This window comes from Rhinoraja longicauda, chromosome 29 (genome assembly GCF_053455715.1).
Source record: "Rhinoraja longicauda isolate Sanriku21f chromosome 29, sRhiLon1.1, whole genome shotgun sequence".
Taxonomy (NCBI): domain Eukaryota; kingdom Metazoa; phylum Chordata; class Chondrichthyes; order Rajiformes; family Arhynchobatidae; genus Rhinoraja; species Rhinoraja longicauda.
In genome coordinates, this window is record NC_135981.1 from 3,860,450 (window position 1) to 3,878,028 (window position 17,579).

Here is a 17,579-nt window from a genome sequence, read left to right on the forward strand (position 1 = left end):
GCCTGGGCCTTTTATGACCAAGGCACCCTGTCTGTGCAGCATTAAGGTCTCCTCTCCACCCCCTCCTTCTCCCAGCGCCAGGTGGTCTTGCTGTGGGCCCCACCCCATGGCCCTTCCCTCCCCCAGCACATGCCTTTGAAGTTGTGATGGTTGTCAAGGTGAATGGTATTCCCGCTGCATGTCATGCATGTCAACTTACTTTAGGACGGTTAGGCTCGTGATTACGGTTACGGTTTGGGCACGGTGCCGCCTGCCCGTGGTCACGGTTATGGGTTCGGCGCGGTGCCGTCTGGCCCGTGATTAATGTCACGGCTTCGGCACGGTATCGTCTGGCCCGTGGTCACGGTTACGGGTTCGGCGCGGTGCCATCTGGCCCACGGTAATGGGTTCGGCGCGGTATCGTCTGGCCCATGGTTACGGGTTCAGGGCGGTGCCGTCTGGCCCATGGTTACGGTTTAGGCGCGGTGCCCTCTGGCCCGTGATTAATGTCACGGTTACACGTTCGCCGCGGTGCCGTCTGGCCCGTGGTCACGGTTACACGTTCGCCGCGGTGCCGTCTGGCCCGTGGTCACGGTTACACGTTCGGCGCGGTGCCGTCTGGCCCGTGGTCACGGTTACATGATCGGCACGGTGCCGTTTGGCCCATGGTCACGGTTACATGTTCGGCGCGGTGCCCTCTGGCCCGTGATTAATGTCACGGTTACATGTTCGGCGCGGTGCCGTTTGGCCCATGGTCACGGTTACATGTTCGGCGCAGTGCCGTCTGGCCCGTGGTCACGGTTACACGTTCGGCACGGTGCCGCCTGCCCTGATACTTGCTTTCAAAACCACTGCTCCTCACAATTGTTATTGCAAACAGAACGAGTTTCATTGAAACCAGTCCTGGACGCGGAGACTGGAGGCAGATTTAACATCAGCAGGAGGGTAATTTGCCAGAGATGGAGGGGCCGGTGGGGACAGGGATTCTGTGCACACACTTTGATCTGTAGGATGGATATTGCAAATACCTGCCTTGCACGCCTGTCCTGGGTAATCTGAAGTTGCTGTAGGTTCTGACGTCTGGATCTGGTGTCTGCTTCCTGAGGCATCACGTCAGGACTTTCAGTGGAGGATTGTGAGCAACAGGACTTTGCAATTTTGGGCCAGGTTTTTTTGTTCCCCATCCTTGCAAAGGAAGGAACTGCAGACGCTGGTTGACACCAAAGGTAGACACAAAATACTGGAGTAACTCAGCGGGCCAGGCAGCATCTCTGGAGAGAAGGAACAGGTGACGTTTCGGGTCGAGACCCTTCTTCAGGTTCTCCTCCCTTCCTAGTTTAAGATCTTTCCATGGATGGTGGTGCAGTGGTAGAGTTGCTGCCTTGCAGCGTCTGCAAACTGGGTTCGATCCTGACTACGGGTGCTGTACGCATTAAGTTTGTACGTTCTCCCTGTGGCTGTGTGGCTTTTCTCTGGGTGCGACAGAGATTAGTGTAGTTCAGTTTAGTGTCACGTGTACAGTGAAAAGTTTTTTGTTGCGTGGTATCCAGTCAGCGGAAAGGCTCTACATGATTACAATCGAGCCGTCCACAGTGTACAGAGACAGGATAAAGGGAATAAAGGGAATAATGTATAGTGCAAGATAAACTCCAGTAAAGTCCGATTAAAGATAGTCCGAGGGTCTCCAATGAGATGGATGGTATCTCAGGGCCACACTCTTGTTGTTGATAGGATAGTTCAGTTGCCTGGTGAGAGCTGGGAAGAAACCGATGCAGCTCGGTTTGTACGTTCTCCCTGTGACCGCGTGGGTTTCCTCCAGGTGTTCCGGTTTCCTCACACATCCCAAATACGTGCGGGTTTGTAGGTCAATTGGCCCTCTGTAAATTGCCCCTGGTCTGTGAGGGGGTGGATGCAAGAGTGGGATATAGACAATAGACAATAGACAATAGGTGCAGGAGGAGGCCATTCAGCCCTTCGAGCCAGCACCGCCTTTCAATGCGATCATGGCTGATCACTCTCAATCAGTACCCCGTTCCTGCCTTCTCCCCATACCCCCTCACTCCGCTATCTTTAAGAGCTCTATCCAGCTCTCTCTTGAAAGCATCCAACGAACTGGCCTCCACTGCTTTCTGAGGTAGAGAATTCCACACCTTCACCACTCTCTGACTGAAAAAGTTCTTCCTCGTCTCCGTTCTAAATGGCCTACCCCTTATTCTTAAACTGTGGCCCCTTGTTCTGGACTCCCCCAACATTGGGAACATGTTTCCTGCCTCTAATGTGTCCAATCCCCTAATTATCCTATATGTTTCAATAAGATCCCCCCTCATCCTTCTAAATTCCAGTGTATACAAGCCTAATTGCTCCAGCCTTTCAACATACGACAGTCCCATACACAGTGGGAACTAGTGGGATATCACAGAACCAGTGTGAGCAGGTGATCGACGGTCAGTATGGACTCGTTGGGCCGAAGGGCCTGTTTCCATGCTGCATTTGTCAAAGATTCAATGAATGCGCTCTCCTTCACCAGATGGAAATTCTTTCAGCATCAGTTCTGTCGCACAAGAAGCTGGAGTAACTCAGAGGGACCGAGTTAGTCAGTCTGAAGAAGGGTCTCGGCCCGAAACGTCACCCGTTCCTTCCCTCCAGAGTTGCTGCCTGTCCCGCTGAGTTACTCCAGGTTTTAGTGTCTATCTTTGGTTTAAACCAGCATCTGCAGTCCCATCCAACACAATTCTGTCTCGTAATTTGAAAGACTTCTATGAGGTCATCTCTCAGTTACGTTTCCTCAAGGGGAAAGATGCCCCAGCCCGTTTATCCTTCCCTGAATCCGACACCTTACATCAGACTTATAAATCTTCTCTGTGCAAGGCATTAATCCTCTCCAGAGTTTGTGTGACTGGATGAACTTTGAGAGATCGGTGGCAGCAAGCAAAAACATGAAATCAAATCCACACATGATTCACTGCAGGAGATCTGGGGGCTTTTTTCCGTTCAGTTGCACTGAGGAGCCACGGTTTATCTTGATCAGTCTTGCTGGCTTTAGGTTTTGTTTAGTTTATTGTCACGTGTGCCAGGGTACAGTGAAAATATTTTTTATTGCCTGCTACCCATAATGCTATACATAATTGATTACAATCGAGCCGTCCACAGTGTGCAGGTACAGGATAAAGGGAATAACGTTTAGTCCAAGAAAAATTCCAGTAAATTCTAATCCCGTCTGTGGAAGGGTTCCGACCCCAAACGTCACCCATCATTTTTAGTTTAGTTCAGTTTAGAGATACAGCGCGGAAACAGGCCCGTCGGCCATGGAATAGTGTCCAAGCCTACTCAACCTCTGCCCATAGCTCAGACCTTCAAGTCCTGGCAACCTCCTCGTCATATGCGTACACAAGAACGATTTTGGCCGACGGGCCTGTTCCTGTGCCGTATGACTCAATGAATCTACGCAGTAGCCCAAGCAGCGTCTGTGGAAGAGATGTCATAAAAATGAACTCCAGCTGCTGGTTGTGCGGGAGGAAACCGGGGCTCCCGGAGAAAACCCACGCGGTCACGGGGCGAATGTACAAACTCCGCACAGACAGCACCCGTAGTCGGGATCGATCCCAGGTCTCGGGCGCTGTGAGGCAGTAACTCTGCCGCCGTGCCAGTAAGCCACTCCGTTTGGCTCAGGTGCATAACGGGACTTGACTTTGCTCCTCCCTCACTGCTCAGGTGTTGGGGCGAGTTTCACGTGTATGTGGCATAAAGATGGGGGTCAATGAGAGAATGCTGATGCTTCACACGTCTCATCACACCGACCGCCATCCCTGTCGGTTTGTTGTAAATTGCTCCCAGTGTGTAGGATGTGGAAACTGGGATAACATGAGGGTCGCCAACTGTCCCGTATTAGCCGGGACATCCCGTATTTTTGGCTAAATTTGTTTGTCCTGTACGGGACCGCCCTTACCCCGTATTAGGCCCTGGGGGCGCTGTAGGCCCGGACAGTGTAGGCCTGGACACTGTAGGCCCAGGGGGCGCTGTAGGCCTGGACAATGTGGGCCCGGTGGGCGCTGTAGGCCCGGACAGTGTAGGCCTGGACACTGTAGACCCAGGGGGCGCTGTAGGCCTGGACAATGTGGGCCCGGTGGGTGCTGTAGGCCCGGACAGTGTAGGCCTGGACACTGTAGGCCTAGGGGGCGCTGTAGGCCCAGACAGTGTAGGCCTGGACACTGTAGGCCCAGGGGGCGCTGTAGGCCTGGACAATGTGGGCCCGGTGGGCGCTGTAGGCCCGGACACTGTAGGCCCAGGGGGCGCTGTAGGCCCAGACAGAGTAGGCCTGGACATGTAGGCCCGGGTGGTGCTGTAGGCCTGGACAATGTGGGCCCGGTGGGCGCTGTAGGCCCGGACAGTGTAGGCCTGGACATGTAGGCCCGGAGGGCGCTGTAGGCCCAGGGGCCGCTGTAGGCCTGGATACTGTAGTCCCTGGGGCTGCTGTAGGCCCGGACACCGTAGGCTAACGGTGTGTGTTCGAGGAGCGGGGCCGATTGTGTTCGCCTAACGGAGGTTGCGTAGCAATCTGCCTGTCGGCCCGGGCAGCCGCCATTGGTGGAGCGGGAGCACGTGGCTGCTGACTGGGTGAGGTCACGTGGGGCGTGGGGTGGTGACGTCACCTTTTGCCTCTTATTTGGGAGTGAGATAGTTGGCAACCCCTAGATAGCATAGAACTGTGAGCGTTGGTCGGCGTGGACTCGGTGGGCTGAAGGGACTGTTTGCTCGCTGTATCTCTGAACTGAACTAAATAATAGCTTGCCAACACCTGTCTCTGCTGCGTGTGATTATGCCTTAAGGACTGTTGCACTCAGTTCATCTCTCAAGGGACAGGAAGGCACAGAAACAGCTACTGCTTCTTTAGGGAGTGGTGGGTGTCCCTGAGGAGGGTAAACAAGGCTGCTGTTGACTCTGCTCAACCAAAAACAAACCTCCCTCTCCCCCACCCCCCCCCCCCCCCTCCCCAGACCCAGCGCAACATTGAAGAGGGCGGCACGGTGGCGCAGCGGTAGAGTTGCTGCCTTACAGCGCCAGAGACCCGGTTCGATCCTGACTGCGAGTGCAGTCTGTACGGAGTTTGCACGTTCTCCCCATGACCTGCGTGGGTTTTCTCCTGCTGCTCCGGTTTCCTCTCGCACTCCAGAGACGTGCGGGTTTGTAGTTTTCATTGGCTTTGGTGAAATTGTAAAATGTCCCCACTCCTTGTTCACATGTTCACCCCTCCACCCTCTGGCTCCTCACACACACCCCACCCCCCTTCAGAGTGACTTCTGATACCTGCCCCCCCATCACAACCCCTGCCTTGACCAAAACCTGCGGCCTCGAATACAATCCCTGGCACACTCCGAAAAACTCAGAGGAGTCTCTGGCCCCTGTGTTATAGTCATAGAATGATACAGTGGGCAAGTTGGGCCGAACAATCATCTCAACCCGTAACATGATCGTACATCACGTCATAGAGTGATACAGCGTGGAAACAGGCCCTTCTGCCCAACGTGCCCACACTGCCAACATGTCCCAGCTACACTAGTCCCACCTGCCTGCGTTTATTCCACATCCCTCCAAACCTGTCCTATCCATGTACCTGTCTAACTGCTTCTTAAACGTTGGGATTGTCCCTGCCTCAACTACCTCCTCCTGCAGCTCGTTCCATACACCCACCACCCTTTGTGTGAAAAACATTACCACTCAGATTCCTATTAAATCTTTTCCCCCTTCACCTTAAACCTGTGGCCTCTGGTCCTCGATTCACCTACTCTGGCCAAGAGACTCTGTGCATCTATCCGATCTGTTCCTCTCATGATTTTATGTTCCTCTATATCATCCTTATTCCTTCTGTGTTCTAAGAAATAGAGTCCCAGCTGACTCTTCTGTGTTGCCAATAAGGGCAGCTTGTGGTCTCAGAGGGTTAATAGAATTTGTTGGACTCTTTAATGGAGAACAGCTGCCTGAATTATTCCGTGAAAGAGCTACTGCGATTATGATGTAAACCAGTTTGACAGCTTTCTGGAGATTAGTCTACATTCTAAATCCTCTTGAGCAGCAACTTGCAATGGCAGAGACCTTCTAACCTAATAAACACATCCCCAAGTATTCCTCTGGTGCATTATCAGCTAAAATCTGACTCTTGGAGACAGATCGAGAAATATTGAGGCAAGCAATGAAAAGGTTGCAGCAACAAGGTGTATCTTAAAGAAAGAGAGAGAGAGAATTAGGGAGGGAATTTCAACACTGTCCCCTCTTATCCCACACCCCTCTCATTACTGTTTTAGTTTAAGAATATAAGAAAATAACTGCAGATGCTGGTACAAATCGAAGGTATTTACTCACAAAATGCTGGAGTAACTCAGCAGGTCAGGCAGTATCTCAGGAGAGAAGGAATGGGTGACGTTTCGGGTCGAGACCCTTCTTCAGACTGATGCCAGGGGGGCGGGACAAAGGAAGGATATAGGTGGAGATTGTTTTAGTTTAGTTTAGTTTAAAGATACAGCGCGGAAACAGGCCCTTCGGCCCACCGAGTCCGCACCGACCTGCGATCCCCGCACATTAACACTATCCAACACACACACACACACACACACACTAGGGACAATTTACACCAAGCCGATTAACCTACAAACCTGTACGTCTTTGGAGTGTGGGAGGAAACCGATGATCGCGGAGAAAACCCACGCGGTCATGGGGAGAACGTGCAAGGCAGCGACTCTACCCCTGCGCCACCCCACGTTCTGTGCTATCCCACTTTCATACACACTCCCGACACATTCGGGGGCACACTAGTTCTATCCGACACACTTGGGACAATTTTACGGAAGCCAATTAACCTACAAACTTGTACGTCTGTGGAGTGTCACCTCTCATATCTGTGCCCCACCTGAACGCACACCTATTTCGTACTTTCCCCTTCCCCCCCCCCCTTCCACCTGTATCCATATTTCGTGCTCCTTCTGACCTAATCTCACACCTTTTGTCTTTTCATCCCCGGTCTTTGTCCAACCATCTGCCAATCATAAACCCCCCCCCTCACCTGTACCCACCCATCACTCGCCAAGCGTTACCCCACCCCCACCTCTCCTCCAGCTTTCGCACCCCGACTGCAATCAGTCTGAAGAAAGGTTCCAACCCAAAAACATCGCTTGTCCACGCTCTCCAGGGATGCTATTCGGAGCACTAAGTTACTCCAGCACTTGGTGTCTTTTTTGTTGTTGTAAACCAGCATCTGCAGTTCCTCGTGTCTTTGATCGTGTCTACGTCTGTCAAATCTCCTCCAACACGTCTTTGCTCAAAGGAGAACAACAGTTTTTCCAGTGTAATCTCAGAGCTTTAGGGTGGTGCAGCGGTAGAGTTGCTGCCTTACAGCGAATGCAGCGCCGGAGACCCGGGTTCGATCCTGACTACGGGTGCTGTCTGTACGGAGTTTGTACGCTCTCCCCGTGACCTGCGCGAACTTTCTCCAAGATTTTCAATTTCCTCCCACGCTCCAAAGACGTACATGTTTGTAAGTTAATTGGCTTGGTAAATATAAAAATTGTCCCTAGTGGGTGTAGGATAGTGTTAAAGTGCGGGGATCGTTGGTCGGTGCGAACCCGGTGGGCCGAAAGGGCCTGTTTCCGCGCTGTATCTCTAAACTAAACTAAACTAAACTGAAATCCCTCCTTCCTGGAACCATTTTGGTGAATCACTATCAAGGACCTCCACACACATCCCAACATATGATGACCAGGTTTTAGAAGCTGTACACCAGTTGTGGTCAAACTATTATTGTACAAAGGTCCCGCAAAACTCCCTTTTAATTGAGACAGCAAGGATCTGCACAAATTAAAATTCTTATTTAGTTTAGTTTAGTGTAGAGATACAGTGTGGAAACAAGCCCTTCGGCCCATCGAGTCAACGCCGACCAGCGATAATCACATAGAAACTATGGAAATCAGACTCTGCTCCTCAGTTTGAGACTTGGTTAAGAGAATTAATGGGCATATTACACGTAGAGAGGTTGAGATATGAATTGTCTGGCAACCCTCAAAAGTTCTTCAACATATGGAACCCAGTGCTGCAGCATATTAAGGACAAGTAAAACTATCCCCTCAATGCCTCAGGCTTTTGTACCTTCTTTGAATCCAGCAGTGAAAATACTGAAATATTTGACTTGTGAAAATGACCTTGCCTCATGTTTTTGTGCCTTTGCCTTTTTTTTGTTACATTGTAGTTATGTTTTTTTTTAATGTATTTTAATTTATTTATTTGTTTGTTTTTGTTTGTTTGTTTTCATGATTATGTAGGGAAGGGGAGGGATGGGGTTTACTGTTGTTGTTATATGCATTGTAATCAATTATAAAATAAAAAAAATTAAGAAAGAAACAATAGAAAATAGATGCAGGAGGAGGCCATTCGGCGCTTTGAGCCAGCACCGCCATTCATTGTGATCATGGCTGATCGTCCCCAATCAATACCCCGTGCCTGTCTTCTCCCCATATCCCTTGATTCCACTAGCCCCTAGAGCTCTATCTAACTCTCTCTTAAATCCATCCAGTGATTTGGCTTCCACTGCCCTCTGTGGCAGAGAATTCCATAAATTCACAACTCTCTGGGTGAAAATGTTTTTTCTCACCTCAGTTTTAAATGGCCACCCCTTTATTCTAAGACTGTGGCCCCTGGTTCTGGACTCGCCCAACATTGGGAACATTTTTCCTGCCTCTAGCTTGTCCAGTCCTTTTATAGTTTTATATGTTTCTATAAGATCCCCTCTCATCCTTCTAAACTCCAGTGAATACAAGCCTAGTCTTTTCAATCTTTCCTCATATGTCAGTCCCGCCATCCCAGGGATCAATCTCGTGAACCCACGCTGCACTGCCTCAATTACAAGGATGTCCTTCCTCAAATTAGGAGACCAAAACTGTACACAATACTCCAGATGTGGTCTTACCAGGGCCCTATACAACTGTAGAAGAATCTCTTTGCTCCTATACTGAAATCCTCTTGTTATGAAGGCCAACATGCCATTAGCTTTCTTCATTGCCTGCAGTACCTGCAGCACGCCAACTTTCAGTGACTGGTGTACAAGGACACCCAGGTCTCGCTGCACCTCCCCCTTACCTAACCTAACTCCATTGAGATAATAACTAGGCACTAGTTCTATGTGCACACTAGGGGGGAAATTTACAGAAGCCAATTAACCTACAACCCTGCACGTCTTTGGAATGTGGGAGAAAACCAGAGCACCCGGAGAAAAACCCACTCGGTCACGGGGAGAACGTACAAAATCCGTACATTCAGCATCCCATAGCCAGGATCGAACCCGGGTCTCTGGCGCTGTGAGGCAGCAACTCTACCGCCGCCCCAAAATGTCAGATTGTCCCAGGGTGGGTTTGAACTGCCCATCTTTCAGCTAACCGATCGTGCCACAGAGACCAACTAATTGACTGGTCCTGATTCAGGATACCAGTGTACCTGGTCCCAGGTGCTGCGGGCAAGGATGGGTCAGGTTGTGTGGATCAGATGCACAGTATAACGGCAGACAGGGAAGGAAGAGGAGTATTCAAGTCAAGTCAAGTCAATTTTATTTGTATAGCACATTTAAAAACAACCCACGTTGACCAAAGTGCTGTACATCGGTTCAGGTACTAAGAACGAACATACAATGGCTCACAAACATAACAGCACATACATAAACAGTTCACAGCGCCCCCTCAGAGGGCCTCAAACGCTATGGAGTAGAAATAGGTTTTGAGCCTGGACTTAAAGGAGTCGATGGAGGGGGCAGTTCTGATGGGGAGAGGGATGCTGTTCCACAGTCTAGGAGCTGCAACAGCAAAAGCGCGGTCACCCCTGAGCTTAAGCCTAGACCGCGCTTCAGTAGCTCCAAGTCGGCCGACCTGAGGGACCTGGAGATAGAGTGGTGGGTTAGAAGATTCACCTGTGAGATGGACGCCCAATACGTAGCTGTGCCATTTCAGTTTCTGTTACGTGTGCCGAGGTATAGTGTAAATCTTTTGTTGCGTGCTATCCCAGTCAGCGGAAAGACAATACACGATTACAATCGAGCTATCCACTGCCTACAGATACGTGATGAGGGCGTGACGTTCAGTGTAAAGTAACGTAGGGTCACTAGTGAGGTAGATAGGATCTCGAGTTGTTGATAGGTTGGTTCAGTTGCCTGATAACAGCTGGGAAGAAACTGTCCCTGAATCTGGAGGTGTGCGTTTTCACACTACTGCACCTATTTGCCCGAAGGGAGAGGGGAGAGGAGGGAGTGGCCGGGGTGGCGGCTGGTCCTTGCAGTCCCTGAAGGAGGGTGTGTAGAGGCTGCCTGACGGTGGGCAGCTCAGAGTCATCGTTGACCTCTTGGCGCCAGCCTTACGCTGCCCTGTAGCTCTCCCTTGGATTATAGACAATAGACAATAGGTGCAGGAGTAGGCCATTCAGCCCTTCGAGCCAGCACCGCCATTCAATGCGATCATGGCTGATCACTCTCAATCAGTACCTCGTTCCTGCCTTCTCCTCATACCCCCTCACTCCGCTATCCTTAAGAGCTGTATCCAGCTCTCTCTTGAAAGCATCCAACGAACTGGCCTCCACTGCCTTCTGAGGCAGAGAATTCCACACCTTCACCACTCTCTGACTGAAAAAGTTCTTCCTCATCTCCGTTCTAAATTAGCTGTGGCTCCGTGTTGTTCAGTTGTAGCTTCCGGTGATAAGTCGCTGTTGTCTTGTAGTCGGCACCAGCCGCTTCTGGGCCTCATCTGGCTGTTTTGTGGCATTGATTACAGGTCTCCATCTGCATGTTCAAGTCAAGTCAAGTCATTCAACCTTCCAGGGGCTGTTAGTTACAGCTCACCCTGGTGAATTTTAGCCTCCGTGCCTGGGTAACCGGTTCCACCCTCAAACTAATCCACAGTAAGTGCAAAGAATCACGCTGATTTCAGACTCTTGTTTGGACTTAGTTAAGTTAAGAACACAGCCACACAATGAACTTATCACATCTCTCTCAGCAGTCACTGCTTCAGTGCGTTAAAAAAAGGGGCCAACTTCCTCCCTTATGTGCGTTATCAACCTACAGGGGCAGGATCTATCTTGCACACACCACTTGCAGGCTGCCCCATGCAGCGTGTATGGAAAGCAAAATCCTGATGCACAAAGCATACAGGGAGACCTCACCGAGTCAGAGGGCGGTGAATCCGTGGAGTTCATTGCCACTGATAGCGGTGGAGGCCGGTTGAGATTGATAGGTGCTTGATTAGTAAGGGCGTCAAAGGTTACGGGGGGAAGGCAGAAGAACGAGGTTGAGGGGGAAAGATAGATCGGCCATGATCGAAAGGCAGAGCAGAATCTTTAGGCTTTAGCGATACAATGCAGAAACAGGCCCTTCGGCCCACGTCGACCAGCGATCATCCCCGTACACCAGCACTATCCCAGGAATGATGTCCTTAATGATGTAGAACCAAGGCAGTTCATAGTTTAGTCAGCGTTTCATAGTGTCCAAGAGCCTGATTGTTGTCGGCAAGAAGCTGTGATGAATAAACCTGTAGTTTATTTATCTATCTTCTGCGCAATGAGAACATGGAGAAGGAGTGACCAGGTCCTTGATTACTCTTGCTATTCAGTCTTGCCGTCTAGATTGTACAAGAAAGGCTGTTTAATAAAGCATGTCCCCGACAACCCTCATCAACTTCTACAGATGTGTTGTCGAAAGCATTTTATCGGGATGCATCACAGCACGGTTTGGGAACACCTCCATCCAAGACAGCGAGAGATTGCAGAGAGTTGTAGACATAACACAGACCATCGCACGCACAAACCGACCTCCCTTCCATTGACTCTATCTACACCTCACGCTACCTCGGCAAGGCCAGCACCACAATCAAGGACCAGTCTCACCCCTTCTCACTCCCAGTCTCACTCCCTCTTCTCCCCCCTCCCATCAGGCAAGATGTACAGAAGTGTGAAAACGCACACCTACAGATTCAGGGACAGGTTCTTCCCAACTGTAGTCAGGTCCTCTTGCCAACTACAGTGCGGTCCAGATCACCCATCTACCTCAATGGAGACCTTTGAACAATCTTTAATCAGACTTCATCTGGCACTAAATAACATACCCTTTATCCTGTAACTGCACACAATGGCTTGATTGCCTGGGGGTAACTTGCTCGTGTCTTTATCTCCTGGTTTTCCAACCTCCCGGCCTTGCAAGACTGACTAGCCGAGTGTGAACCCACATTGAGAGTCAGTAGATGATTTCACTCCAGATGGCAAGGTGGGAAAACTGGATGTGTGGGAAAGAACTGCAGACGCCGGTTTAAATCGAAGATAGACACAAAATGCTGGAGTAACTCAGCGGGGGACAGGCAGTGTCTCTGGAGAGAAGGAACGGGTGAAGTTCAGTCCGAGGAAGGGACCCGAAATGTCACCCATTCCTTCCCTTCGTTTATCTTCGTGGGAAAACTGGATGTAGTTCTCACGACACACACACACAAAGACACTTTCCAGGAAGGACTGCCTGGATGACAACCAGCGATAAGAATCCTGGCAGATTTCCCGGCAGCCTCCATTTCCCAAAGCAAAGCCAAGTTTGAATCTCATTCCCCCGTGCCCAGTGTACGCTGCCAAAACTCTGTAAAGTAACGGATGACAAAATAACACCTCCTTTTACTCAGTCCGTTATTGAACCTGGCCATCATTTGCAATCGTGGCATTTTACATAGAAACATAGAAAATAGGTGCAGGAGGAGGCCATTCGGCCCTTCGAGCCAGCGCCGCCATTCATTGTGATCATGGCTGGTCATCCACAATCAGTAACCCATGCCTGCCTTCTCCCCATATCCCTTGATTCCGCTAGGCCCTCGAGCTCTATCGAATTCTCTTTTAAATTCATCCAGTGAATTGGCCTCCACTGCCCTCTGTGGCAGAGAATTCCACAAATTCACAACTCTCTGGGTGAAAAGGTTTTTTCTCACCTCAGTTGTAAATGACCTCCCCTTTATTCTTAGACTGTGTGTGGCCCCTGGTTCTGGACTCCCCCAACATTGGGAACTTTTTCCTGCATCCAGTCCTTTCATAAGTCCTTTCATTTTGGGGTACTGATTCTGGATGATCAGTCATGATCCCATTGAATGGCGGTGCTGGCTGGAAGGGCCTGCTCACTATGTTTCTATTTGTTGCTCTTGCCCGAAGTGATGGCCAAGAAAGCCTCTACATCCTGAGAAGCCTTCTGAAGTTCGGCATGTCCCCACCAACTCTCACCCACTCCTACAGAAGCACCACAGAAAGCATTCTATCGAGATGTATCACAGCTTGGTTTGGGAACAGCCCCATCCAAGACCACAAGATATCTCAATCAGTGGCTGAGCAGACATGAAGGGCTGAATGTTCATAGGCTCATAAGTGATGGGAGCCGAATTAATCCATCAGGTCTACTCCACCATTCAATTATGGCTGATCTATCTTTCCCTCTTAACCTCATTCTCCTGCCTAATCAAGAATCCTTCTATCTCTGCCTTAATAATATCCATCGACATGGCCCCTGTGGCCTCCTCCCAACTCCCTGTAACCCCTGACACCCTTATTTAGTGCTTCGGTTCATCCCCTTCCTTCTCATAAGTTCACATAGTTCATTAGTGATTGGAGCAGAATTAGCCCATCAAGTCTACTCCATCATTCAATCGTGGCTGATTTATCTTTCCCTCCTAACCCCATTCTCCTGCCTTCTCCCTATAACCCCTCACACCCGTACAAATCAAGAATCTGTCAATCTCCACCTTAAAAACATCCACTGACTTGGCCTCCACCGACCTCTGTGGCAATGACATCATAGATCCATGGAAACATACAGCACCGACACAGTCCCTTCTGCCCAACTGTTCCCTGCTGACCAAGGTGTTCCATCTACGCCAGTCCCATTTGCATCCCTTTGGCCCATATCCCTCTGAACCTTCCCTATCCATACACCTATCCAAGTGTCGTTTAAATACAATACAACACAATATATCTTTATTGTCATTGTACAGGGGTTACAACGAGATTGGGAATGCACCTCCCATATGATGCAATAAATTAATTAGCTAATCAGTATAAATTTAGACAACCCAGTGAAACAAAATCGAGAGAGAGCTAGATAGAGCTCTTAAGGATAGCGGAGTCAGGGGGTATGGGGAGAAGGCAGGAACGAGGTACTGATTGAGAATGATCAGCCATGATCACATTGAATGGCGGTGCTGGCTCGAAGGGCCGAATGGCCTCCTCCTGCACCTATTGTCCATTGTCTATTGTCTAAAATCAGAAACAGTTTTAAAACAGAATAAAGTGCAAGTAGATCTGTGCCGGTTCACTGTGTGATGTGACCATCCGGCTCAGCAGGACCGGTTCATAGCAGCTATGGCCCTGGGGATGAAGCTGTTCCTGAGTCTGGAGGTGCGGGCGTAGAAGGCCATTCTCGTACCTGTTCCAGTACCTGCCTCAACTGCCTCTTCGGGCAGCTCATTCCTCAGACCCACCGTACTCTGTGAATGGTTCCCATTTATTCCCCCCGTGTTTTTATACACCTCTATAAGATCACCCCGCTCAGCGTCCTAGTGGCGGCGCGGTGGCACAGCGGTGGCACTGCGGTAGAGTTGCTGCCTCACAGTGCCAGAGACCCGGGTTCGATCCTTGACAACGGGTGCTGTTGTCTGTACGGAGTTTGTACGTTCTCCCCGTGACCTGCGTGGGTTTTCTCCAGGTGCTCCGGTTTCCTCCCACACTCCAAAGACGTACAGGTTTGTAGGTTAATTGGCTTCAGTAAATATTGTAAACTGTCCATAGCATGTGTACCATAGGGCTGGTGTACGGAGATCGCTGGTCGGCACGGACTGGGTGGGCTGAAGGGCCTGTTTCCGCGCCATGCCTATAAACTAAACTCCTGTGATCCACAGAATAATGTCCTGGACTGCCCAACCTCTTCCTCTGAGGCAACTTTGAAAGGTCGTGCACATGAAACGTTGACCCGTGCACATGAAACGTGCACATGAAACGTTTCTCTCTCCACAGAAGCTGCCTGACCAGCCGAATCTTCCCGGCAGCCTCTGTCTTCAACACTGGTGAAGAGCTTTGTTTCTCTTTGTGTTTTTTGACAGAGCCGTAAGGACAGGGAGAGGCCAAAGCAGAAAGTGAAGAAAGTCACGGAGTCTTTAAGCTCGCTTGTCAGCGCGGTCACAGTAACAACAGACAAGGTGAGCGGATGCCCGCACTTGCGATTAAACTCGGCCTGGCCCAAACCAAGGCAGGTGCAGAATGAATGAATGAATACGTTTTATTGGCCAAGTACGTACACATACTAGGAATGTGCCTTGGTGCTCCGCTCGCAAGTAACAACACGAACATACAGTAAACAATTAAGAATAAAACATTAAAATATTAAAACATTAAGAATAAAACATTCTAGTTTAAACCAAAGATACTAGAGGAGCAAGATAGACCACTCGACCCTGAAAAACGTAGCATGTCACGGCGTCAATTTAGTAGGCAGAAACTTGCAGAAACATTTAAAAATAAAAATCTGTGAATTGATAGATGAGATATATTCTGCATTTCAATGGTGACGTTTCGGGTCGAGACCCCTCTCCTGACTTGGAGCAGGCACCGACTGGTTGGAGGGCTGGTCATGTCCATCTTGCCGGGTGCCATGATAGCTCATGGGCGGCACGGTGGCGCAGCGGTAGAGTTGCTGCCTCACAGCGCCAGAGACCCGGGTTTGATCCTGACCACGGGAGCTGTCTATACGGAGTTCGTACGTCCACCCCATGACCGAGTGTGTTTCCTTCGGGTGCTCCGGTTTCCTCCCACACTCCAAAGACGTGCAGGTTTGTCGGTTAATTGGCTTCTGTAAAATTGTAAGTTGTCCCTAGTGTGTAGGATAATTTTAGTTTAGAGATAGAGATACAGCGCGGAAACAGGCCCTTCGGCCCACCGGACCCGCGCCGACCAGCGATCCCGGCACACTAACACTATCCTACACCCACTAGGGACAATTTTTACATTTATACCGAGCCAATTAACTTACAAACCTGTACGTCTTTGGAGTGTGGGAGGAACTTCTGCAGTTGTACAGGGCCCTAGTGAGACCACACCTGGAGTACTGTGTGCAGTTTTGGTCTCCAAACTTGAGGAAGGATATTCTTGCTATTGAGGGCGTGCAGCGTAGGTTTACTAGGTTAATTCCCGGAATGGCGGGACTGTCATATGTTGAAAGACTGGAGCGACTAGGCTTGTATACACTGGAATTTAGAAGGATGAGAGGGGATCTTATCGAAACGTATAAGATTATTAAGGGGTTGGACACGTTAGAGGCAGGAAACATGTTCCCAATGTTGGGGGAGTCCAGAACAAGGGGCCACAGTTTAAGAATAAGTGGTAGGCCATTTAGAACAGAGATGAGGAAAAACTTTTTCGGTCAGAGAGTTGTGAATCTGTGGAATTCTCTGCCTCAGAAGGCAGTGGAGGCCAATTCTCTGAATGTATTCAAGAGAGAGCTAGATAGAGCTCTTAAGGATAGCGGAGTCAGGGGGTATGGGGAGAAGGCAGGAACGGGGTACTGATTGAGAATGATCAGCCATGATCACATTGAATGGCGGTGCTGGCTCGACGGGCCGAATGGCCTACTCCTGCACCTATTGTCTATTGTCTATTGTCTAAACCGAAGATCTCGGAGAAAACACACACAGGTCACGGGGAGAACGTACAAACTCCGTACCGACAGCACCTGTAGTCGGGATCGAACCGGGGTCTCCGGCGCTGCAAGCGCTGTAAGGCGGCAACTCTACCGCTGCGCCACCGTGACCGCCCATGTCGCTGATGGTTGCCTGATAGCAGTGGGGAATTATCAGGATGGAGTTTTGTGGGGATGAAGCTAATGGAAGGTAGACACAAAATGCTGGAGTAACTCAGCGGGTCGGGCAGTATCTCAGGAGAGAAGGAATGGGCGACGTTTCGGGTCGAGACCCTTCTTCAGACTGATGTCAGGGGAGGGACAAAGATAGGATGTAGTAGGAGACAGGAAGACAGTGGGAGAACTGGGAAGGGGGAGGGGAAAGAGAGGGACAGAGGAACTATCTGAAGTTAAATGGATGTTGCAATGGAGGATTATAAGCACAGGTGCTGGGAAGATATTTGAACGTGGGGGATTTTAAAGAGAAAGGAATGTTTGGAATGCTGATGGGGAAGATTGGGAGATGGCTCATGTGAAGTATAATCAACTGTGTAGGCTTTATTAGTGTGCTGCACTTTCTCAGGTAACGACAATAAATGTTAGTAAAGACTTAAAAAAAAAATCATATTGAGTCTAGTTTAGAGATACAAGGCGGAAATGCTCGGGCCACCGAGTCCGCGCCGACCAGCGATCCCCGCACACGAACACTATCCTACACACACTAGGGACCGTTTACATTTATACCAAGCCAATTATCCTACAGACCTGAACGTCTTTGGAATTTGGAAGGAAACCGAAGATCTAGGAGAAAACCCGCGCAGGTGACAGACAGCACCCGTGGTCGGGATCGAACCTGGGGCTCTGGTGCTGTGAGGCAGCAACTTTACCGCTGAGCCTC

The 17,579-nt window shown here is 50.0% G+C and overlaps 1 protein-coding gene across 1 annotated transcript in view; it reads left to right on the forward strand.

Annotated features, from left to right (window-relative positions):
* The window catches only part of LOC144607539 (protein AF-10-like), a 184,435-nt gene that overhangs the window by 110,354 nt on the left and 56,502 nt on the right, over window positions 1-17,579 (forward strand). The window contains exon 11 of the mRNA XM_078424433.1: window positions 15,111-15,206. Coding sequence (XP_078280559.1) covers window positions 15,111-15,206 — 96 coding nt within the window. The remainder of the gene's footprint in view (window positions 1-15,110; window positions 15,207-17,579) is intronic.